This window comes from Girardinichthys multiradiatus, chromosome 11, assembly GCF_021462225.1.
Source record: "Girardinichthys multiradiatus isolate DD_20200921_A chromosome 11, DD_fGirMul_XY1, whole genome shotgun sequence".
NCBI lineage: Eukaryota > Metazoa > Chordata > Actinopteri > Cyprinodontiformes > Goodeidae > Girardinichthys > Girardinichthys multiradiatus.
The window spans coordinates 28,453,143-28,478,776 of record NC_061804.1 but is presented as its reverse complement, the minus strand read 5'-3'; the positions used below and the strand labels follow the sequence as shown (position 1 = coordinate 28,478,776).

Here is a 25,634-nt window from a genome sequence, read left to right as displayed (position 1 = left end):
GACTCCATGAGGATGGTATGAGGGCCCAACGTCCACAAATGGGGGTTGTGCTCACAGCCCAACACCGTGCAGGATGCTTGGCATTTGCCAGAGAACACCAGGATTGGCAAATTCGCCACTGGCGCCCTGAGCTCTTCGCAGATGAAAGCAGGTTCACACTGAGCACATGTGACAGACGTGACAGAGTCTGGAGACACCGTGGAGAGAGATCTGCTGCCTGCAACATCCTTCAGCATGAGCGGTCCGGCAGTGGGTCAATAATGGTGTGGGGTGGCATTTCTTTGGAGGGCCTCCATGTGCTCGGCAGAGGTAGCCTGACTGCTATTAGGTACTGAGATGAGATCCTCAGACCCCTTGTGAGACCATATGCTGGTGCGGTTGGCCCTGGGTTCCTCCTAATGCAGGACAATGCTAGACCTCATGTGGCTGAAGTGTGTCAGCAGCTTCTGCAAGATGAAGACATTGAAGCTATGGACTGGCCCGCCCGTTCCCCAGACCTGAATCCGATTGAACACATCTGGGACATCATGTCTCGCTCCATCCACCAACGTCACGTTGCACCACAGACTGTCCAGGAGTTGGCGGATGTTTTAGTCCAGGTGTGGGAGGAGATCACTCAGGAGACCATCTGCCGTCTCATCAGGAGCATGCCCAGGAGTTGTAGGGAGGTCATACAGACACGTGGAGGTCACACACAATACTGAGCCTCATTTTGACTTGTTTTAAGGACATTACATCAAAGTTGGATCTGCCTGTAGTGTGTCTTTCCACTTTAACTTTGTGTGTGACTCCAAATCCAGGCCTCCATTGGTTAATAAATTTGATTTCCATTGATGATTTTTGTGGGATTTTGCTGTCAGCACATTCAACTTTGTACAGAACAAAGTATTCAATGAGAATATTTCATTCATTCAGATCTAGGATATGTTATTTGAGTGTCCCCTTTATTTTTTTGATCGGTGTATTTAGAGGTAAATACGGCTCAAAAATGTGTTTATCTGTTAACACCTGAATCTAAACACCTGTGGGTCTGAGTGTGAGCACGTTTGCATATATAAGGTTTCTCCATAAAAATATGCAATAGTGAGTGTGAGGAGCTACAGACTTTTCCCCCTGGATCTGGGACAAACCCGGGAGGAGGTCCCCCCAGAGCACAGGAACCCCAAGAGAACCACCGCCGGGACTACTGCAACCCCCCACAGAAGAGAAGGGGAGAGTCTCAGGGGAATCACCCAGCAGCCACAGTGCAGAAGCTCCAGGGAGCTGCAGCAACGAGCCCACAGGCCCCGCTGGCAGCCGCCTACACCCGAGCAGATCCAGCCATAGACCCAAAGACCCAAGACCCTGGGACATATCACTCCCCAAGCGGAGGCCCGACAGAGCCCAGGGGTCCAGTCCCCCGCAAGCAGCCACCAGGAGTGAGCTGGCACACGCCAAAGCACCTAGCCCAGGATACCGAGAACCACAAGTACACCGGTGAGCAGAGAAACCAACCACCGGCAAGTAGTGTGGCAGGGAGGAAATAGGCCCCACATTTGATGGCGGGCCTAAACTGATCCAGGAGAGGGAGCAGCCCAAGACCCAACCTGACACAAAAAACAGGCACACACAGTCACAATCGCTCATTCCCACCCTCATGCGTACACATAAAAACACTCACACCCACGCACCCAACGTAAAGACAAACAACAATGGATGTCATACACTCACTCACACTCCCCATACATACCTTATACTCCCAGGTCCAGGTGCCGATACCTCATAGAGACAACCAGCCCCTGGACTCAGGAGGTGGTCCCCTTCCCTCAGGCGGTGGAGACAGGCAGACCGCCCCAGCACCTGAACCAGGCTAGCCCGGGCTCGTGCCTGAACCTGAGCAACCCCGGCCCGGACCCCGACCCCAGTCCCCAACAACTCCTATCATCATCCGGAGAGGGGACCATGTACAAATGTTTCTTTGAAGGAGTATGCTTTTCTCCTGTCTCCCGCACCTGTGTGGCCGGTTGATGAACATTCTATCGTACCATCAAGAACAATGGCATCAAAACAAGTGGGGAAGAGGGTCTGTTCAAGCTGTTATAAAGAGAACTTTTGCTTTGTCAAGACAGAATTATTTGGTAGCACTTCTGAACACATGTCCAGTGCTCTCTCTTGCAAGATTATAATAAAGCTGATTCTGAGTGAGAATCATTGCTCTGTCTTGGTACAAATAAATGTTTTTCACAACATCCCAAAGCTTTGGAATGAGCTTCCTGTGCGCAAAAGCGAGCTTCCTCATTTGATGTGTTTAAATCTCACTTAAAAACATACTTCTATTCTTTAGCTTTTAACCGAGTATGAAATTAACATTGATTGTGTTTTTAGGATTTTCATTTTTTTTAACCTGTCATTCAGCACTTTGATCAATTGTGTTATTTTTAAAGGGCTATATAAACACACATGGTTTGGTAAATGGCCTGCACTTGCATAGCACTTTATCAAGTCCCCAGAAACCCCAAATACTTTACGCTACAATCAGTCATCCACCCCTTCATACACACACTGACAGTGGTAGACGACACTGTAGCCACAGCTGTCCCGGAGCACACTGACAGAAGTTAGGCTGCCATACAAATGGCGCCACCAGGCACCACAATCAGCAGGCAAGTGGGGTGAAGTGTCTTGCCCAAGGGCGCAACGGCTGAGACGGACAGAGCAGGGGTTCAAACCAGCAACCCACCAGTTACAAAACGAACCCCTACCACTGTCGCCACCCCCAATCAATCAAAATCAATAAAAAAGATGAATAAAACAAAAATGTGGGCAGAGATGTTTGGTGGCCAGTCAACATAGTGATACCATGATCATTAAAACAAGTATTGCTACTTTTGGCAGCGTGGACAGGCGCCAAGTCCCACAGAAAGATAAAAACAGCATCCCTATGAAGCGTGTCAGCAGAGTATTGTGGCTCTTGAGGCACTGACTCCAGCCACAGTAATTGTCTGTTCACACCTTTCCTTCCACTAATAGGCTTGCATAAGCACTCTCTAAACAAATTCTTGAGTAATAACATTTATGGTTTGTCCTCCTTGTGGAGGACCCTGTGATTGTGCAACATAAAATATTAGTGTTAAAAATCGTTGGTCTTGTGTAATAAGAGCTCACTCTTGAAAATTAGAACGTGTCGCATTCATTTTAATTATATGAATTAAGGTGATGTTACAAAAATACATTTAAAAATTCTATTTTTAGTTTTTTTTTAAGCCATAAGCATAAAAATGAACAGAAATAAACATAAACTTAAAAGAGCTTCACTTTTTAATATTGAATTACTGAAACAAACTTTTCGATGATACTTAATTTATTGAGATGCACCACTACATAATTAGGAACAGGGCATTAGCATCAGGTTAAGAAGCTAATAGCTATGTATATCCCCTGCGTTTAATTAAAACACTAGAGGAACATGTTCAACAATAGTTTGTACATGTATTTATGAGTGTGAAAAATTTAATGAGATACACACTGAAAGTATAAATGAAATGTACATCACTGCCCTATCAAGTCGTTGTAAAGCAGCCATATTGGATTTATTGAGACTGGGACTGGTGGAATTCTGACCTTAGGGAACCCTACCCGTTTATTTTTCCAACTAGGAAAATTTCCACTTCAAACATGGAGTACAGAAATATATGGATGTTTCATTTCTTCCCTGTCATAGAACGCAACAGACAGAAGATAAGCTCCTCTCCTGTCGTGCCATTTCATAATGTCTTTGTATTTGGTTGGTTTTGTATTGAGAGTAAACAAAGGTCCATTTGACAGAATATGTACAAGAGTACTTGGAAAGAAACCGTAGCCTTTTATATTAAACACAAATAATTTACAACACAATATTTTTATTTTAATCATCAGCAAACATATAGGGTAAAAATGATGAGCATGTTTTAGGCTAACAAAGGTATAGATGTGAGGTTAAACAAAAAAGTGTGATAAAAGGAGGTTTTCAGAATAAAGTTCTAACAGTGCATCATGCTGGTTAAAATGAATATGGCTTCGGTATACAGTACAGTCTTAGGTGTGTAATAAGCACACTTTAACACATCTTTATTTTATATTTAAAAAAGAAAGACAGCAGAATTGACTGCCTACGACACAACATCAGTAGGAAAGCTAAAATGCCTACAATGCATTTTTATTCTTGATTTCCGAACAGGGAAACAAGCATTCAGATACCAAGTTAGTTAAAAAGGCACTTCTGCTTCTGCAAAGCGACTGCTTGATGAGACAGCATTTAATTAGACCTAATCCTTCATTACTGTATACAAACACACACATATGAAGATGGAAGTTATTCCTTTATAAAAGCCAACTTACTCAAAACAGTCAGCTGATGGAAACATTTTTATAAAGACTATGTTAGTATTAGTGCAACATTACATTAGGTGTAGGCTGTCGGAATGACGATACTAAAATGAGACATGCATAGTGTATGTTAGCAACACGGGTTGCAGACAGTAGCCGAGATACAATCTGAAGCTCAAGAGAAGAACATTCTGGAGTTTGCATGATGAGAGGAGGAAGAACATTTATCAAATGAGAGCATATGTTCCGGTTGAGATCAGCATTAGCAATATTAAGCTGCTTTCAGTGTAATTTTTAATGAAGAGTTTGTTTTTGAAATGCACTGTAAAGGCTCAAGGTGGCTGTGTCAGGCTGAAGTTCAGAGATGCACTGAGGAGTGAAATATGTCACCCAGTAGGCAGTAGTAGGACAGGTAGGTTTGATGGAAGACCGAAACGTATACAGTACAGTCACCATGTGCTGTACGCACACAACTTGGAGATGCTGTCTAGTAAAAACTCCACATACTTTGTGACCCCTTTCAATCATACATCATCTCATGATATCAGTACCACAGACTACACCAAAAGATGGCATATAGAAATCTGTCACGATATTGCTTTCTCTCTTCTTCAAACACCAGTAAGTTTAAACAGACCAAATTTCAAATTAGTTTACATTTCAGGAGAGGCACAGGTATAATATTGCATGACCCTTTTTTTTTTTTTTTTTGCTTACTCATTGGGTAAATAATACGGATTAATACATGAATGTGAGCCTGTCTTTAATGTCACCGGCAATGTAGATTTAGAAATTTTACTTCTAACCTTATCTGCAACTACACAGACATGCAGTGTCTTGCAAAAGTGTTCCCATAGAATTAGTTTTACATTTTGTCACATTACAACCCAAACGCGTATTTAAAAAGGCGGGGTTCTTGTGATAGGCAAACCCAAAGTAGTGCATAATTGTGAAGTGAAAGATAAAGGACCCATGGAAACTAAATACTAACACTGCACATCTTCCTGAACACACCATTTCCACAGCATGACGGTGGCTGCATCATGCTGCGGCAATGCGTTAGCCCAGGAGGGACAAGGAAGCTAGTAAGGCCTGATAGGGGAGATGGATGGCGATAACACATGGTGACCCTGGAACAAAACCTGATTTAGGCTGCAAAAGACTTGAAACTGGGGTGGAGGTTGACATTTCAGCAGGAGAACGACCTTAAACGTACAGCCAGCACTACAGTGTAATACATTAGATCAAAGCATATTTATGTGTTAAAATGGCCCAGTTAAAATCCAGACCTAAATTTGAAATCTGTTGTATACAGATGTCCTTCATCCAGACTGGCTGGGCTTTAGCCATGTTGCAAAGAAGTCTCAGCAAAAGTCTCCGTTTCTGCAGTAGATATGCAAATCTGGTAGAGGTATACCCAAAAAGACCTGTGGCTGCAATTGTATAAAAGGGTGCTTCTACTTTTTAGTTATGCTCTACTTTGTGTTGGTCTATCACATAAGAGCCAAATAAAATACAATGGAGTGTTTGTAATTTGACAAAATGTAAAAACGTTAAATAGATATGGAAGCTTTTGTAAGGCACTGGAAGAGTATCGTACTGTTGGAGGTCATTAGACTGCTTTTTAATGTATTCTTTTTTTTTATTCATTACCTGATCTTAACTTAAATCTTTAGCTCTAACCCTAACCCAATTCATGTTTCAATTTCACAAAAAAGGATTACCAACTTCAAATATAAAATCAGCAAATCAAATGAAACAAAAATGTACTTACAAGAAACTTCCACAACACAGCAGGTCTGCTGCCATAACAATGAACCCTTTATGTTTCTACCAGTCCTTCTTACTTGGCTTCACCCTTAATTATGAGAACAAGGCACTGGCAGTTTGAAAAAGCAGAATAGTGTCATCACAACTTTAAACCGCCCCCCTAGAAGTGTTTGTCATGCTGACAGGGGAAGCTGTAACATTGATGCTTTAGGACATACTGCAACATTCTTGATGGAAAGCTAAAGAAAAGAGGTTCTGTGGTGGTTGATGCTCCTTTGAGGTGTCACATGTTTGAAGAACAGCCCTCTGCAGTTAAGCTGAGAAACATGATACACTTAGTGGGTTTCTTTGAGGCTCGTCTCTGTTGTAGAGCGCTTGATGGGAGTGTAAGGCCGACTGCTGAACAGCAAATTCAGTCCAATCCATGAAGGTTTAGATTTGAGCAAGATCTTGATTTTCACATTAATGTGCTCCGATACTGTACATCACTTTAAAAGATAAATATACCCACACATAGATACCACTTACTTGGTCCTCGGTTTGCTCAGAGAATAGCTGAAAAACATCTTGGGCCTCTTTCATATAAGTCCTTTTGTCCGCTTTTAAATCTCAGTGTAAAAATGTTCAGGTTTGGTCATTGAGGAGGCTGAGGCAGAGACGCTTAACCCTGCTCCAGGCTCTCAGTTTGCACAGCAGAGTAGGTGGGTGCCGGGGCTTGTCGAGCAAAGAAGGATGCAGCTCTTTTCGGCTTCAAGCGTTTGATTTCTTTACCTGAAAGACAAAAACGAAAGCTAGAAATCTCTGTTTGGGATTTTTTTTTCCCCAACACTGAATATGCTCACCATTATCCACGTAGCTGATGGTGTTCAGGGAGTGGATCCGGCTGCAGACGACGCTGCTCTGCCTTTGCAGCATCCCGCGCCTTCCTCCACGGCCGTTCCTGGTGCTGGCTTCTGGTCCCGCACGTTCCTGAGAAACGCCCGCCTCGCTGCCCGTCTCAGCTGCGGCGCCCCCCTCTGAGGCAGACTTCAGCTCCACACAGAACTCAATGAAGCCACTCATCAACTCGGCCTAGATGAAAAACAATGTCACAACTTCCTTATTGCACATAAAAAAAATAAAAAAATAAATAAACAAATAAAAACAGGTCTAATCTCCATTTTAAAAAAGGCACATAAAGGCAATGCTGGCATCCTTTGAAGCCAAGTGTGATTATGATTTAAGGCCTCTGATGTCATGTAATCTCTCTTCATCATCTGGTGCCTCAAACAGGATTTTTCCACCAAATGCCTTCGATAATGTAAGAACACTGTACTTGTCACTCAGTGCGGCATAAAGCTGAATTTACACTGCCTCTCAAAATTATTCATAGCTTAAATTGCTCAAGTATAAATGTTCATGTCCTGCAACAGGATCCTAATTGGATTTAGGTCTGGACTTTGACTAGGCTATTACAATGTATGAATGTGCTTTGATCGCAAAACACAAATGTCAAACTTGTCCTGCAATTTCAGATGCGTCTTCTCTTCAACAGACCTTACTCACGTAATTATGTCATGAGTAGGACTCTGTAGAACCTGACTGCATCCTGAGGAGTTAATTCAGCAATTGGATTCAGGTGTGTTGGACCAGGGGAACATCTGACAGTGGCAGGAAGCCAGCCCTCGAGGACTTGAGTTGGACAGCCCTGATCAAAACCATTCTGTTGCTCTCAAGTCCTTTGCATCCTCTAACATGTTTTCTTCCATGATTGTCATGTATTTAACTCCATTAACCTTCCCATCAACTCTGACCAGATTTCCTGTCCCTGCTAGAGAAAAGCATCCAACACCACCATGTCTCAGGGTCAGTATGAAAATCAGTGAGTTTTTCACAACACATAGTCCAGAATATTTAATTTTGGTCTCATCTGACAAGAGCAACGAGCTGTGCCCCCACAGAGCACGTGGCTGAACTTCTTATGGCTTCCTTTTATGAGTGGCTTTTTCTCGCCACTCTTCCGTAAAGGGAAAATTTTAATAATTTTTCTGTGGACAGATTTTACCACCTTATCAGCAGATCCCTGCAGCTCCTCCAAATATACTATGGACCTCTTGGCTTCTTCTCTGACTAATGCTCCTGATGCCTGGTCTGTTAATTCACGTGGACGGCCATGTCTTGTTGGGGTTGCAGTTGTGCTATCCTCCTTCCATTTTTAGATGATCAACTGAACGGTTCTCTGTGAGCTGCTCAAAGCTTGAGATGTTGTTTTATAACTTAGTCCTGCTTTAAAGTTTTCTATAACTTCCTCCCAGACCTGTCTGCAGGATTCCTTGGTCTTTATGGTGCTGTTTGTGCACTAATGTTCTCCAACAGGTCTTCAGAGAGCAGTTGCTTTTATACAGATACTTAATAACACAAAGGTGGACTCCCTTTTCTAATTAGGGGATTTCTGAAGTCAGCTGGTTACAAGTGGGGACCAGAGTACAGGGGTTTAAATAGAAACACTTCAGCCATACTTCAGATGTTTTGTTTGTGAAGAGGTCTTGAACTATGTATGATTTCCCTTCCATTTAAAATGTATGCAATACTTTATGTTTGTTTATCACATAAAATCACAATAAAATCCAATGAAGGCTGTGGTTGTAAAGTGACAAAATGCTGAGGTATTAAAGGGATGTGGATATTTTTGCATGACAGTGTAGATATATTGATTATTTTTACTGCATTTAACATTTTCTTACCTGTTTCGAGTAAATTTTCAGCAGTTTGTTGACGGGCGTGCCGTCTTCCTCTCCGTCAAACTCCAGCCACAGGATGTGCGAGTCACCCTCCTCTTCGGGGTAACTGTGGTCCCACGAAAGCTCGCTGAAACAGAGCCCAAGCAGCACATGCTGCAAGGAAACACAACCCGACAAGAGAGAACAGGACACATTTTCATGAGTGGAAATAAAAAGCTTTTTATTATCCAACTGTGCACAAAGTGAGACATTTTCCAAAAAAGTCAGAGAAATTCATCTCCCACCTTCTCTTTCACATCCATCACATAAACCCCATCCAGGCAGATCCCAACACTGACAGCTTTACGTTTTCCACGCTGGAGGATGCCTTGCACAGGTTTGTCAATCTCCCCACAGAAAAAGGCGCACCTGTTAGTGGATTTAGTGTTTATTACAACAGCAACAGCAGCAAATAAATAGCATAGTCCAACAGTTCCTACCCATAATAAGGCAGAATGTGACACATGCTGAGGTACTGGTGCAGGAGCTGCTGAGGCTCAGCAGAAGTTCCAGTGGATGTGCTGATCTTTCTATACTCCTCAGAGAGCTTCTGCTCCAGCTCTGCCTGACGGCTCGATTTCCCCCGCAGCGTGGAGAAGAAGCCTCCGCTGCCCATGGCAACATGAGCCGGCACAAAGGAAGACAGCTTCTTTTCCCTGTGAGAAACAGGGGGCAAAGGTGAAATTAAAGTCTACTGTGTGATAATTCACTCATTTCAACAAGAATACACATATTCTTGGGTTTTACTTTTTATGTTTTGTTCACTTTGAATAAAGTGATTATTTGCCCTAGGGAAGGACGAAAAGGCAAAGATATATTAAAATAATATTTCGGTGAAATGACACCCATGATGATCTCATAAAAACAAAGCCCATTAGCACAAATATGTAAAAACAATGACATGTTTTTTTAACCCATTTGTGCATTTTTGTCAGCTTGTATCAAGCACAACTGAAATGTAATACTTTAAGTACAATCTCCCTCATGTGGAGCCAAACTCGAAATCTGTATTTTAATTTTAAAGGCAAATACCCTTAGTGAAGTGTTCTCTTACTACAAGACAGATACTTTACATAAAGACGGAAAAGAAAACTGAAGCATTTCTCAAACAGGACAACACACCAAATAACAGAATGTACTTTATAAAATATATCAAATGTTCTCTACTTTAGAGGATTGGAAACAGGCTCCGGTTCGTCACGGTCTGATATCGTTCACCTCTAATCCGCTCAGATTTCTGCTCATGGTGGAGTTATTCGTTATTTACAAAACAAACAAGTACAAAGAAATCCTTAAAAGAGGAGATAATACTGTCCAAAGTAAGTATAATGTATGGAGCAATCCAACGTCCAATATACAGCAAAATAATACATATACAATAAAACAAGTCCACTAATAAAGCACAGACATCCTCAGCAAAAGATTTACCAGTATAGGTCCAAATAAATTATCATGCATTGGTAAATGGTACATCAGACTTAATTTATATAGTGCTTTTCAAGTCATTCTGAACCCTATATTCACTTTACAGTAGAGCCACATTCAGCCAATAACACTGACTAATGCGCACTATATTAAAACCCCTGAAATCACTCTATAATCAGGCTTTAAAGATACTAGATCATCATTGTCAGATTCTTAGTAAATATAATATATTAGGTTTTGATAATTTAATAGTATACAGATGTGTGACTAATTTTGATGAGTTTAAACAACAAGGCGCCGCCACCACTGAAAAGATTTGTACAGCTTTGCTTTGAGCAGATGACTGGAACATCTAGGTCCACAGCTCGTAATGACTGTGAACTACCTCAAAGAAGCTCAACCTTTGCATAGACTGCCTTTTCATACAGAGCCAACCAAGAATGGAACAAACTCCCAAAAAGTCGGACATTATGCTCTGACCTGCATGATTTCTCACAAAAGGTTAGAGAGGAACTACTGGGAAACCAGTAATGTGAACATTAACCATGATCATGTTTAATATAAATGTATGTACTTTTTTGAATGGCTGTAGATGCAGTATATGGCTGGATGTACCGTATGCATGTTGAATGTATTTTATTGTTGTGACCTGGCCAGGGGCTGCAGATGGAAATTACCTATACCTAAATCTGGTGGAAAGCATCTCTTCTCTTATTAAGACGAATGCATTTACACATTGTCCCTTTAAATTAAATAATAAACAAACAAATAATGTCAAACAGACCGTGCAAAAAACCTTCAGGGATTCTGTCACTTTCAACCTTCGAAGTTGCTAGAAAACTCAGCACAATCACAACGTGTGTGCTTAAAGACCCTCAGAAACAAAATAAACTTTGTGTATATTTTTTTTTCACCATGCTGGTGGATGTTCACAACATTGTAGCTTTATACTCTCAAGGTTAAAGCACCTAAAGCTGCTAAATAAACCTTTTAGAAACATGCGGGTTGATGTACTGGAGAATGATGCTTGAAAAGGGTTTTAAACTGCAATAACGAGTCTTCTTAACACTTGCAAAATGATCAACAGCACTCTTTATTTTTAAAAATTATACCAGAGCTAAGTGTGACGATTACTAAACTTATAACTTTAATCAAAATACTGATCAGCATTGGTTTTTTTGGTTTTTGTTTTTTTTACATCTGACATTAAATGATGCGAATTGTGATCCACTAATCAATAAAATTTACATGGATCGGCTCTGACTAAAAAAATCAGCAGATCCAATACTAAAAGAAATAAATAAATAAAATCTTCTATTCATTAAATGCATGAAAGCTGAACATTTCTACTGTTTCGGCCTCTGAAGAAATCTTACAATGTCGATGCATATTTAAATTTAGTTTAAAAGCAATTAAATCAGCTATAAGTTACCGACATACATGTACATCTCAGAAGATTAGAATATTGCGTAAAAGTGCAATATTTATTGCCAGTCATCTCAGAAAGTGAAACTCATATATTATATAGAATCATTACACATAGAGTGAGATATTCCAAGCCTTTGTTTCTTGTATTTGTGATGATTATGGCTTACAGGTAATGAAAAACCCAAAATTCAGTCTCAGAATATTAGAATACTGTGAAAAAGTTCATTATTGGACACTCATGGTATCACACCCTAATCAGTTAATTAACTCACAACACCTGCAAAGGTTTCCTGAGCCTTTAAACGGTCTTGCAGTCTGGGTCATAGGTTACACAATCACGGGGAAGACTGCTGACTAGACAGGTGTCCAGAAGACAGTCATCAATACCCCCCACAAGGAGGGGAAGTCACAAAAGGTCATTGCTGGAGAAGATGATTGTTTAAAGAGTTCTGTATCCAAGCATATTAACAGAAAATTGAGTGGAAGGAAGAATTGTGGTAGGAAAAGGTGCATCAGCAACAGGGAGAACCACAGCCTTGAGAGGGTTGTCAAGCAAAATCCACTCAGGAATTTGGGGGAGCTTCACAAGGAGTGGACTGAGGCTGGAGTCGGTGCAACAAGTGCCACCACACACATACAAATACTAGACATGAGCTACATATGTCACATTCCTCATTTCAAGCCACTCCTCAACCAGGTAAGCGTCTTACCTGGTTGAGGAGAAAAGGAACTGGACTGTTGCTCAATGCTCCAAAGTTCTGTCTTCAGAAGAAAGTAAATTCTGCATTTCATTTAGAAATCAAGGTCCCAGAGTCTTTAGGAAGAGTGGAGAGGCACAGAATCCATGTTGCTTGAAGTCCAGTGTGAAGTTTCCAGTTAGTGATGGTTTGTGGTGCCATGTCATCAGCTGGTGTTGGTCCACTGGGTTTTCTGAAGTCCACAGTCAACGCAGCCATCTACCAGGAAATTCTAGAGCACTTCATGCTTTCCTTTGCTGACGAGCTGTATGGAGATGCTGATTTTATTTTCCAGCAGGACCTGGCACCTGCCCACACTGCCAAAGGTACCAAAAGCTGCTTCAGTGACCGTGGTTTTCCTGTTCTGGATGGGCCAGCAAACTCCCCTGACCTGAACCTCATAGAGAATCTATGGGCTGTTGTCATGAGGAAGATGAGACACCAGACCCTAAAAGGAAGATTACCTGAAGGCAGCTATCAAAGCAATCTGGACCTCCATTACACCTCAGCAGAACCACAGGCTGATCGCCTCCATGCCACGCTGCATTGATGCAGTAATTCATGTAAGAGGAGGCCCAACCAAGTAGTGAGTGCATAGAAATGGGCATACTTTTCAGAAGCCTGACAATTGTGCTTAAAATAATTTTTTGATTGGTCTGATGTGATATTCTAATTTTCTGAGACACTTAATTTTGGGTAAGCCATAGTAATCATAATTACAAGGAATAAAAGCTTGAAATATTTTACTCCATGTGGAATGTGTATGTTTTGATGCATAATAATGACAACAATCCATTGAAAACAGGATTTGTGTTCAGTTTCTGTTAACACATCTACACAACGTTTTATTTACACTGTTTACACGGCAACAGTAGAGATGTGAGGATGGTGTAATTCCTCTGCCATCCCACTAGTAGGCAGTATGTTCACTGAAACTCAACGTGTGAAGACACCTGCTTACAAAACAGGGAGAAAATGAGCACTTTGTTGGAGAGCCATGGTTAGATTCAAAGGAGTCAGAAGCACAAGTAAGTTCTCTGGAATCCACCACTGTTATTGTTGATATCTTGGTCTTCTGTGGGTTTTAACCTGGTTGGCAGCTCTTATGTTGTGCGCGTGCACATTAATTTCTACTGATTTCAGTCATACTGCGCACGAGCCAGAGCTTCCCCATAAGAAACATTTCATTTTTCTGGGACCTTTTCAAAACACTACCCTCTGGAACCCCTTATCAAATTGTGCCGTTGTCATATTAAAATAATTTGTAGAAAAGCAACTAAGCTTTTCTATATTTACTAGAAAACATTGTGGTGTAAACAGTGCCTCCCCTTTTTTCTAATGTACGCCTGTTTCGCTCACTTGTTAAAATAAAATTATGTTTACACACTTAAATCAGCAGATCAGATTTCAAGAAAACTAAAATGTGGTTTTGGCCAGTAAGGTTTCCTTTAACACAAGGACCAGAGACCGAGACAAACTGCAGGTTAGACAGATTTACCTTTTTAGGAATGATTCAGTCGCACATCATTTATCGATCAGAGTTCTACCTCAAACATACAGCAGCAATTCCTGAACATTACCTGAAAGATCAGCTCACCTACCTGATTTTAGTAGTGGCTTGCTGGCTGTCGAGACCAGCTCCCTCTTCAAGAGCGAGGGACAAGGCCCCAAGCCCCGCCCAGTGCTCGGGGTCACAGGGGTATCGGCCTGAGAGGACGTTGCTCCTGGCCTCTTCATAAAGAAGTCTCAACACTGTCTCATCTTCAATCTGTGTATGAGAAGAGACAATAGTGTTTTTTATGCATGCAGCTTGATGGGCTTAAGAGCTTCATATAATGAATAACACTTTATCATAATTCACTCAAAGAATCATTATGAATGATTTGCAGTGTCGATACTACCTGCAGCTCTTTAGATTTCGGATAAAACACATTGCGTCTGTACTGTATATATGGTTCATCTGAGGGAAAAAAGCAGAAAACAAAGATGTGTCTTAGTTAGCTGATTTTAAGTCATTTAATTTGACACTAAACGAGACTCTGGAGCACCGAGATTTTAGACAACTCAAGCCCTTCCAAACCACTCAGTGCAGGCTGGCAACCCTTATCTGTGGGGCAGAACGTTCTCGACAAAAAGAAAAAAAGCTTTTTAAGGAACTACATACTCCCTTTGCTAATCTTGGTAGTATTTTTAGCAGTCTCTGGCCCTTGTTTCTTTGACTTAGCGTTAACACATGTGAGCTTTTCCACTTTCATTGCTATAAACTGTGAAAAACTAACAGCAGACTGGGTCCTTGGCACACACCTCACACCCTTTTAGAGATGAGCAACACTTCAACGAAAATCCACTCTGATGGGTGGTTTGTTTGTGAGAAATAAAAGTTTTCTGGTGTAAAATGTTTGATTCTCTGCCATCAGTATTACATCCGACGGTACTGTGTATGCAGCTTTGTAAGAGCTGCTCTAATCTCTGGGTAATTGTTACAGTGCGGTGCTCTTACATAACATAAAACATCGTGAAGCTCTGTGGAGACCTTTTTAACTTATAAGATACTAAAAGGTTTCATATTTGACTGCTACATGCAACCATCAGTCAAAAAACGTTACGATTTATCTCAAAAATGGCAGCAATCACAATTTAAGATACTTTTAACATTTAAAAATGACAAGCTAGTACTGTATTTAATGATTGTCAAGTAAACATCAATGCCTTTGTCTTATTTGGAATTTTAAATGCATTTTTCAACAAATATGTATGAAGAACAAGAGATTACCATTGGCAAAAATAATTATTTGACCCTATGCTGATGTCAAAGGTTTGCAAGAGAAACAAATGTGCATAATTTCTATTACGGCTACATTTCAATGTGAAGAGAGACAGAATATGAACCAAAAGACCAGAAAAACTCACTGAAATGAATGTTAGAGACTGATTCAAATGCCACTGAATGAAGCAACTATGCTACATGTATGTAAATTGGTAGAGAAACCTTTACAGGCAAGGACAGCAGTAAGATGTTTCTTGTAGCTGCTCGTGAGGTTTCCTTGGATCTCAGGGTGGATTTTGGTCCACTCCACTTTACAGAAACTCTCATAACCTTTAAGGTTTCTTTGCTGCTACTCAGAAATGAAAGCTTCCTCCTCAGATGTTCTGTAGGACTGAGGCCTGAAGAGTGGCTCAACCACACCCTGGACACAATGTGGTTCCTCTTTAACATGTTTTAGGTCATCAACATCCATCGTCTGTGTTTTGGATTAGAAAACGTATCCAGAATTTCAGGTACAAAGCTCCGTTCGTTGGTCACTAAATGTGTTGAAGTCGTGCTCCATCGTTAGTAGAAAAACAGCACCAAAGCATAATGTTTCCACCTCTGTGTTTGCCTGTGAGGGTGTTGCTTTTTGGATCCTAATCAAAATCTTGCTTTCTCTAAACACAGAGGTTTGAGCTTGATTGTTGTGGCACCCGACCACAGCTGTTAATCTTAAGCCTTCTCTGAATCATTTAGTTGTTCATTGTCAAACATGTGGCTCTGTAGCAAGAGCCCGTGAATGTCGATCCATTATAGAATATTGCCTATTTAATTATGATTACAGTGACCGTCGTCCCAACTGCCATCAGATCATTAGCAAGCTCTTTCTTTGGGCTGATGTCTCACTTTTCTCATGATCAGCCTCATCCAATAAGGCCAGATCTTGCATGGAGGATCTTGCAAATGAGGTTGGTTTACAGTCATTTTATATTTCCTCCATTTCTGAATAATCTTAGCCTTGCACATATCTACCCTTTAACAGTGCTTTAATCTTCCCTGTGGTAGCTGGAATGGAAGATTCTCTGGACAGGTGGTGTTTATACACAGCACAAGTTGAGACCCAGACCCAGTTCAGAGCCAGAATCCTAGTTGGATTAATGGGGATACACAAGTACTTATTGTATGACATATTAATAACTTTTTTACTTTTAAGTAATTATCTAAAGAAAAACACACAAATTATCTCTCTCACAATCTTGGTTTGATGTTTTAAAGTTTGTACAAAATCAAACTTTAATCTTTTTCAGCCAGAGCTATTTATATTTCACTCTTCCTGTCACTGCCCACATTTCCTGTAATTTATTGTAACCAAAGATGACGGCCTACTTAACTTCTAAACACAACTAAACAACAATATATGAGCGAGCTCAGAGTGGAGAAGAAATAGCTGCAGAACAAAACGGGCTATAAGCAGCATAAAATGATCCCCACGGCATTAGGAAACATGCAAACAGGTTTATATACTCTCTCCATTTACATTTAATGTGTTCTCATAATCTTTTTTTAAAATCTTGTGAACATTTTTACATAAACTGGTGCTCAGCTGCACAAATCATTCATCCAGACCTTGTTTAACTTCCTAAACTCTGAGAGGCTCGTTTATGAGATTGTTATCTTTATTAAATTTCTTTGCAGATAACTGCCACAACAGCCAGACTTTACTTTACACCTCATCCACAACATGCAGGCAATCCTTGCAGGTAGCATAAGGCTGCATACTGCCACAGAGCAGCGTACAGCCATGTCCACAGTCATTTTAGAGTTTGACATTAACCTAACTTGCATATTTTACCTGGGAAGTTGAGGCATGGAGGAAAAAAACTGCATCCAGACGTAGCACATGCAAACTCGGTGTTAACCAGGCCCAGCCCATCAGCATAGTCCCAATAGGAACCTTTGAGCTAACCCTACTCAAATTCCCACCTTGTGAAATGTCGTCTTCTGACGCCTCAGTGAATCGATACAGCAAATCCTGCCACTGCCTGCACAGTTTGTATGGCTGATGCCTTGGTTTTAATTGCAGCTCTGCAGATCAGGGAATAAAAGAAAAACGTGGAGCAGTTAGCTATATTTTGAACATATTAAAAGATGAAAGTATGCCCAAAACAATAAAAAAGGTTAATTAAAAAAGGTTCTTGCCGAGCAGCGGAGAGCAAAGCCAAAAGGCAAAAGGATCCTGTGTGGACTCAGGGATATGCAGAGCCTCACGAACACTATGGCCCAACTCCTGCACCGAGACGCTGCCGAGCCCTTCTACAGATAGGTGTACCGCGCTCTCACCAAACAAATACACGAGCACATCCTGAGCTGTGGGGACACACAAAAAGGTATTTACAACGCTCCAATGAAGACTTTTCTATTTTAATAAAACCTAAATAGTATTTGAAAAACAAAAAAATTAAATAAAAGGAGTAAGGAGTTCATTTATTGTCCATGTTGATTCGATTGCACCATACCACGTGACAGGGTTGCAGAAGAAGCCACACTTCCTCTTTGCGAATGATCCTCTGATAAATCTGGAGGAAAACTGCAGTTGTCACCCTCCATCTTTAATCTGAAACACGTACACCGAACACATAGCGGTTACAGCATTTACACAACAGCAGAATTATACCATAACAGGCACAACATACTGGAGGGGTCCGGTGGGCAACGGGATCAAAGAACAAAATTACAACTGTTGTTGCACATGCAACATCAATTATGCCCTCCCTTGTGTATTTAATGGAGGTTTGCGTTCAAGGATAATGAACTCACGTTTACTCCCGTGTTCAGTCGCATATACGAATACAAAAGCACGAGAGAAACTGCAAGCATCATATATTTTCACATCTTATTTATTTAATCTGTCTGACCAGAGAGGGAATTATTGAGCTGTTTGGATATATGGGTCAGAGGCAGAGTCATTGAAGTATGTTGGTGTCTTATGCAACAGCAGTGGCTAAATGGAGCAGGACATGGATAGATGGATCAGGAAATACATCTGAGGTTGTTGATCAGGTGTGTTGTAATAAAGACAGGACTGATTTACTGCTTTATTTACATTACAACCCTCATTTGTAACACACAAAAAGTTCTGCATAGTTGTGAAGTGGAAGGAAAACTATAGTATGATAGCAAAGTAAGAGTCCAGCAAAACTGCCAACCTACCAAAACATGGCAGCCAACCTAAACTAACAGGCAGGGAGAGAATTATCAGAGAAGCAGCCAAGAGGCACATGATAACTCTGGAGCAGCTGGAAAGATTCACAGCTCAGGTGGGAGAATCTGTTGACAGGACAACTATGTTGTTTTCCTCCTTTAGGAGCTGGAGAGTCCTCTTTGACCTATTACCTCTGTGATCTATTCTTGAATTAACTGATGGATGTAAATGCGGATTTCATCCTCCTGTGTGTTTTAATGAACGACATAATCAGTAGAAGCAACATCAGACATGCAGATCATACCGTTCAGAATGGAGGGATATATCATTTAACACGTATGTTAAGATAAAGCAACCGCCTGCGCCATTATGGTCCCATACTGGGGATGATTCAACATCCTGGGCCACTGTTGGCCTAAACTTTCCCTTCTGTTTTGTTTCTACCCAAACAAATCCATGATTGGCCATTTTCTGAACTTCGAACGAACGGAAACAGTTGGACACGTCCCAAACCTTCTGGGACAAAATGAGCTAATTCCCAAACCAGGTCTAACAGGACTGACAGCCAAACATTTAAGATATTCAACGGAACAATTTATCATCACCAAATCAAATTATCGTCGTTAGCTAAAGCTAGCCGAGAGACAGAAAAAGTGGCTATGCTACTGATTTAAACAACACCGCCGAGGAGTGACGGTTCCTCTTTCTAATTTAATACGTTATGTTATTCAGGAACACTTATCTCTGGTCCATCAGCTATCTTTCAACGTTTTCCTCTGCAGTCTGTAGAAGACATAAATAGGTTTTCCGTTCACCCACCTGTATTGCAGTCAAATTCAACTCCACTCGCTGCGTTTTCCTGACAAATAATTCTGATACCTGAACAAAAACTGCTAAATACATGAGTCAACAAACATTTCGCTCCTGCGGTATTTCCCTGGCAAGGGTTAGCCAGGCGCCTGAAATTAGCTTTCCGGGGGCAGGGAATGTGTGGCAGCTGAACGACTCGAACATTTTGACCGGTTCTTCCAAAAAGCGACGTGAGGTACACGTCTGAGGGGTTTGACCTCAGGAGGACGGCGGGAATTTTTAATACGAATAATTTATTGAAGCATCTGATAGCAAATATTCAACGTTTTAGAGGTGTAGGCCTTCCTATTATCTAAATGAGCGACATGTTTGTAACAAGGTCAAAACGATCTAATCCCGAAAACAAGTTGAAAATCAAAGAGCGCGCAGTCGTCTCGTTACGTGACGGGTACGTCATCGCACCCCTAATCTAGCTGGCGGATTATTTTGTTTTTTATCCAAGCAAGTCTTTGTTGATTCATCCACAAATGAAAGATTACAGCCAGATTGAAACCCTGCAAACTTGATTAAGTACTATAACACACAAAATTAGGGCAAAAAAATAAATTAAATAAAAATAGAAATAAGGGCATTATTAATTTTGCATAATAATAATAACAATGTTATTATTATTACAATGATTACTGATATTAATAAAGCATTACCCATTTGTTGAATTGTAATTGAAGGGCAGTTTTTGTGTTTGTTTTACCTCCAGAAGTCAATGGGTGAGAGGTATTCTGGACAGGTTGCCAGAACATCACAGGGCTAAACAGAAAGACACAGGACAAACTACCATGCATGCATATACTCCCAAATAATGGGAACTTATGGAGGCCAGTTAACCTAACATGCAGGTTTGTGCACTGTGGGAGGAAGCCATAATACCCTGAGAAAACCCACACATGTATACAGGGTAAACATGCAAACTCAGGATTTAAAACCTGGGCCTTCTTGCTGCAAGGCAAGGGAGCTAACAACCCCACCACCACCATGCAATCAATAATAATGATTATTATTATTATAGTAATAAAAAACTTTTGCATAGACATACATCAGTTAAAAAACAAACTAGAACAATTGGATCTAGGTTTGAAATACAGAAAATCTAGCATATTTGTCAAAATGTATGCCACAGTATTATTTACATTTTTAGCATTGAATACATATTAAAAACTCTAAGGTATGCACAGTTCACTCTGCTTGTTACATCCACCTGACACAGGGAAGTACATGCAGAGGGCAGCAGGATGAGGATTACAGCTGTAAATGGGTTTAGCGGCTTTAACAGAGGTGTTAGAACAGGGGACACACTTGATAACTTTAACTTGCATTACTGACACTGCTTTATCAATCTTTCTAATCCTATTTCTTCATAGGAGAGGAGAAGCAAGAACAGAAATGCAGGCTGGAAGACTCAGCATGAACAGGAATATATTACAATATTTGCATGTGCTTTATTTACATGAGAGAAAAAAGGAAAAGGGACGCCACTCCATAAGGCATTTAGTAACTTCAAACTTTAATAAGTCATCTGTTAAATTATGTCATAGTCCTGTTACGCAGCGGAGCATTGTGCCTCATGTCTCTCTACAGTCAGCTTTACATCTTTGTTTTCATAAGACCAAATATCATATGTGTACACTGCCTCATCAAATACTGCTTTATCACTGGTTGAAGTGTGCCTGCTTTATTGCTTTTGACAAGAAACAAGGGTTGTATGAACGCAAATAGTAGTGCAGATCACTTTCGAAAGAAATAACCGCATACAGTACAACAATAATAGATTACCATTAATGTATAGTTAGTAACAGGAAAAATAGGAAGAAGTTTTAAAGTGGTACTTTAATTTGAGAATGTTATTTCCAGAAAATTCTTTAAATGTTCTGTTTATTGTAACTTTTGTCCTTCCTTTATTTGTAATAAAAATCCCAAGGTGGAATTTTAATTGGAAAACCATTCTGAATAATCACAACTGGCATCGTCAACTGACAATAAAAAAATACTATGTCTAATGTTGTGAAATTCATAGAAATTTGTTATTTAAATGCCTCTTTTTTAAATTGAAATAAATTATCACATATCTCTGTAAAAATTATTTACATGTGTTTATATGGTGTGCGGTTTAGGTGGATGCAGGGCCAGGGGTTGTCTCTTCGCCTTCCTGCACCTGGTTTTTAAGCAAGAGGAACGTGAGCACGGGGTTCAGGTACTCCATCATGGTTTCCTTCACTCCATTCTCCAGCAAGTACCCTTCTGTCTCGATCTCTGTGTTCTCCTTCCCTGCAACTGCTTCCATGGCAGTCTGCAAGAAGCGCAAGCTCACCAACACAGAGGCCTGAGGCGGGGAAAGAAATGGAGGAAGCAATTATATGTTTGCAATGTAAATATTAACGCAATTTGCCACAATCCGGGACTTTATTTCGTGTCTACCAATGATCAGAAAGTCAGTGCTATCTTCTCACTCTCCTCTTAATCAAACTCATGGAAACGTCTGTCTGAAATTAGTGGCAGTCAACATGAACCTCTTTCCAATTTTACCTGTAGGAGGAAGACTGACAACACTCCAGCCCCAATGGTGTTCATCAACCCCATGTAGTAGTTGACCAGGGCCTCTCTGCAGCCTCTAAGGTAGATGTTGAGCTCCTCAGTTTGGTAGTCGTAGTTGTAGTGAGCTGAGTTGTTGGTCAGGCGATACTGGATGCATGGTCGTGGAGACCTGGGGTTACAGCAACTGAATGGGACTCCATCCACCAGGTAACGTCCGTCTACATTGCTCTTGATGCGACTAAGAAAAGAAGTAAGAGATTTCTAACTTATAAACAGTTCTCCATAAAAATATCTTCATGAGGAGCCCTGTTGGTTTCATCTACTTACTCTTTCACTTCCTTGGAGCTGAAATCAAGGTAGCGGTTGCTGATCCACTGGACCTCAAACCAGTCTCTGAAATCATTATTTCCACAGCACTGGAACTCCATCTGCAGGCGGTCGATGTTCTGCTTCTGGAAGCAGCGTCCGGGGGTGTCCGTGTCCTTGTAGAAGCGGATGCCGTTCCTCAGGCCAAGCTTCAGAGAGGACTCCAGACTGCCCTTCATCGCGTAGCTCATGATGACGGCTAGCAGCATGAGCACGGTGAAGAAGCAAGAGACAGCGAAGTAGGGCTTCAGGAAGTTCTTCCAGCGAGGGAATCGCCCTGCGTCCAAGGCATCCTGACAGATCTTTGATGCAAAGTAGTTGATGCCCAAGGAAGCCAGGCCAACGATCATGAGGGTGTTGGGCACAATATGTATGTCTGTGTTATCCATTACCTAAAAGCCGGCCATAGAAAATGTGAATTACATTAGTTAGGTTAATTTGATTGTGAACATTGTGCAACAAAATATATCTTCTTACAATTATGTGCAATTATTAAAAACATTATATGAAAATATGCTACTGGTTGTATGTTTCCACAAAGAGATAATGCACAACAATATGTCCCTAATATCTACATCTTTATTGTCTGTCACTCATATAGGTCTAATAGAGCCAAACAAGGAAAAACAGTTAGCAACTATTCGTTACCATGGTAGTCCTTCTTATCTTTGGTAAAACCTTTACAAATGTTCCAACTTTGAAGCACTTTGAACATTTATGCCACAAAACCTTTGATTAATTTGATGGACTTTCAAACAATAAATGGCAGTTTGATCAAGTATTATCCAAAACTGTTAATTTCTGATTTGCTGAAGTCATATTAAAAATTACATAATTAAAATTATTTTCACATCTCTTTTTTATTCTCTGCCAAACATTTGTACACATGATCTTCAGACCCTAGAGATGACGTCTGGATTTTCAATATGTTGAAGTGAGATCACAATTTAGCAACTGCCTTTGTGACCTTAAAGTCGCATATGTGCTCTGCATTAGTGCTGGAAGAGACTTCCCAGAGAAACACCATTTGACCACTGGGTGGTGCTGCAGAAAACAATGGGAAAGTTTGCTCTTAAATAAGAACAGGTTCAGACTCTTCTGTTACTGTTTGCAACAGCTTGCACATCCTCTATAAAATGATTAAACATGTGAATATATAACCCACATGTGGTTTGAATACAGCCTACTGAGCTTTCCAAAGGCAACAGAGACGTACAATAACTGTATTTGCTAAAGATGGATGGATGGGGGTTAAATAACTCAGGATAAGATGTATTTCTGTAATAATAAAATGTAAACTACATACTTCTTGACCCAGTATCACTGATATCAACACAGTCCCACAACATAAAACTTCCACTGCCATACTTGACTATTTGTACAGTGTTCCTGTATGTTATCAGAACATTTAAATGATCAGTAACATGACATAACTGACATTTGCTCTCTTAACGTTGCAGTTGAGTGTAAGTTACTATATTAAGTAAATATTTTAAGTTGAATCAAGAAAAATATGAGTAAGATCAAATAACTGGTTTATTTAATGCAGACATGACAGCCTTCCGAATTAGGGATTAGTTTGATTGAGACTGACAGGGCCTGATTTATTAAATGATTAGTCAGACCAAAGTGGGTCACAGGTCTGTATACCTTTTTTGATTGAAAGTTAATTATGATTTTTTATTGTATCAATTAATTTGTGTAATTCTAAAACTATTTGTCAGATGCACTGATACTTTGTATGTAAGTTACTGAGCAACATTATCCTAAAGCCTGCAAAACAAATAATTGTTCAGATGCATTACTACACGACATTAGAGAGTGGGTTTAGCATAATTAGTTGGGCTTATTTAAATAGTACCTGTTATTTCATTCCAACAGTTTCAGCAATGATTTTATACATTTTCTTCTTTTTTTTTTTTTTTTTTTCAGCACTAGAGGCCTTTATTTTAAATTTTTTGATAGTAAGTAGACAGGAAAGAGGGGCAAAGAGAGGGGGAGACATTCGGCAAAGCTCGCTGGGTCCGTGACTCGAACCCGGGACGGCCGTTTTGAGGACTATAGCCTCTATATGTCGTCGCGCACTTAACCTCTACACCACCAGCGTCACGCCCATACATTTTCTTTTTAATATGGATACACAGAACATTTATTATAATTTCACCTTTCATATAAAAAATTCTTGCAATGAAGCTCTAAGTAAAATTTTACCACTTTCAAGCAATTATAATGTATAATATTATATCATAAAAATAATTTAACAGACATCACTCCAGCACGTACCTCTGCTCTCCTGCGGAGCTCCGTTTTTAGGAGGCACCCCAGGGTGAAGGTCGTGGCCCCGGCGACCGTGGCACACCAGGAGAGGAGCCACAGTCCCTGGGCCAGCTTCACTCGTTTTTGGAAGGGGAACTTCATCTTCATGACCACCATTGTTGCAACGTGGGAATCCGAGTCTTACTGGGGGAAGAGGGGAAGGAGAGTGACGAGTCAACAAGAGACGATGCTGTGTGTTGTCTGTGAGAGAAGAGAGTTTAGGGTTAAAAGACTCCAAAAGCCTGGGAATAAAGATGACTGCTGTAGAACAGCACTGAATTTTAAAAATAAATTAATAATTATAACTGATAATTGAATTGCAAGAGCAATGCTGAAAAATGTATAAAGGTTTGCTATAAATCCTTGAAGATTAATGCCTTTTACGCTGACATCTCCAGTGGTGTGCCCTAAAAAAAACTGACGTGAGTTCACCTTATTAGTCTCCACAAAACGTCCTGAAAATGTCCAGTTCTCCACTGACCACCGGACGCCTTCCTGTGTGCCACACTGGATTTGGCACACTGGATTTGGCAAACCTGGATGCTGGGAGCGTCTTACCACTAATGCCTGCCTATCCTATTAAACTGGTCTCTGGATCCAGGCCAATGCCGGGTCAGCACACATTACTCACGCAGTAGGACATGAATGACAAGCCTTATTGAATCTGACAGCGAGATATTGGATATTATTATTATCATAGATATTATTTGTGAAAACACTGATGCTTAGTACATAATTTAATTATCTTTATTCTCCAAACCTGAATAAATACAATCCTACAAGAATAAAACTGACATGTAAAATGTATGAATCAATTTACATTTTCTTACTGACCATTTATTAACTTTTATGTTTTTGTTTGTTTTTTTTCCACTCAATATTTTCAATTATCAAAGAACACAGAAAGTTTGAAGGTCATAAAATGATTTGTCTTGTACTTGAAATGAGATATTCCTACTGCCATGACCAAGGGGATGTGAGGTAGCAGAGGCTTAGTATTGATTATCTTCTAATGCTAATGAGGAGTTTACAGAGACAAATATAACTCTCAGCACAGCATTAAGAGGCTCATAGCATTTCCTACAAGGCAAAACAGTGTTATCCTTAAATGTGTTAACTGAAAATGAACAGAAATTAAA

The 25,634-nt window shown here is 40.4% G+C and overlaps 2 protein-coding genes across 3 annotated transcripts; both read right to left on the bottom strand.

The window, feature by feature from the left end:
• Window positions 1–3,861: 3,861 nt before the first annotated feature.
• frmd8 (FERM domain containing 8) lies at window positions 3,862–19,423 on the bottom strand. Its single transcript, XM_047379371.1, has 11 exons — window positions 19,234–19,423; window positions 17,729–17,826; window positions 17,412–17,579; window positions 17,196–17,297; window positions 14,365–14,423; window positions 14,065–14,231; window positions 9,314–9,529; window positions 9,119–9,242; window positions 8,838–8,987; window positions 6,957–7,185; window positions 3,862–6,885 (listed from the first exon to the last, which is right to left on the bottom strand). Exons 2-11 carry the CDS (start codon window positions 17,817–17,819, stop codon window positions 6,776–6,778), a joined length of 1,416 nt encoding a protein of 471 aa, XP_047235327.1. The 5' UTR covers window positions 17,820–17,826; window positions 19,234–19,423; the 3' UTR covers window positions 3,862–6,775.
• A 1,338-nt stretch (window positions 19,424–20,761) lies between these two features.
• rom1a (retinal outer segment membrane protein 1a) lies at window positions 20,762–25,064 on the bottom strand. 2 transcript variants are annotated; one of them, XM_047379558.1, is made up of 5 exons: window positions 24,928–25,064; window positions 24,463–24,639; window positions 22,141–22,571; window positions 21,805–22,051; window positions 20,762–21,601 (listed from the first exon to the last, which is right to left on the bottom strand). In XM_047379558.1, exons 2-5 carry the CDS (start codon window positions 24,610–24,612, stop codon window positions 21,389–21,391), a joined length of 1,041 nt encoding a protein of 346 aa, XP_047235514.1. In that variant the 5' UTR covers window positions 24,613–24,639; window positions 24,928–25,064; the 3' UTR covers window positions 20,762–21,388. The 2 variants fall into 2 exon arrangements, with proteins under 2 accessions (XP_047235514.1, XP_047235513.1); XM_047379557.1 differs by having other exon boundaries at window positions 24,463–24,696; window positions 24,928–25,061.
• Between the last annotated feature and the right edge of the window lie 570 nt (window positions 25,065–25,634).

Bases quoted from the DNA above. Each gene is read 5' to 3' on its own strand.
- rom1a (XM_047379558.1), bottom strand. From the start codon at position 24,612: ATGGTGGTCATGAAGATGAAGTTCCCCTTCCAAAAACGAGTGAAGCTG. The intron at 22,052-22,140 runs GTAAGTAGATGA...TTCTTTTCTTAG, and splicing joins AGCTCCAAGGAAGTGAAAGA to TCGCATCAAGAGCAATGTAG. The intron at 21,602-21,804 runs GTAAAATTGGAA...TCCCCGCCTCAG, and splicing joins TGTCAGTCTTCCTCCTACAG to GCCTCTGTGTTGGTGAGCTT.
- frmd8 (XM_047379371.1), bottom strand. From the start codon at position 17,819: ATGGAGGGTGACAACTGCAGTTTTCCTCCAGATTTATCAGAGGATCAT. The intron at 14,424-17,195 runs GTGGGAATTTGA...TTTTTCCCTCAG, and splicing joins AGAAGACGACATTTCACAAG to ATGAACCATATATACAGTAC. The intron at 8,988-9,118 runs GTGGGAGATGAA...GTTTCCTTGCAG, and splicing joins TGATGGATGTGAAAGAGAAG to CATGTGCTGCTTGGGCTCTG.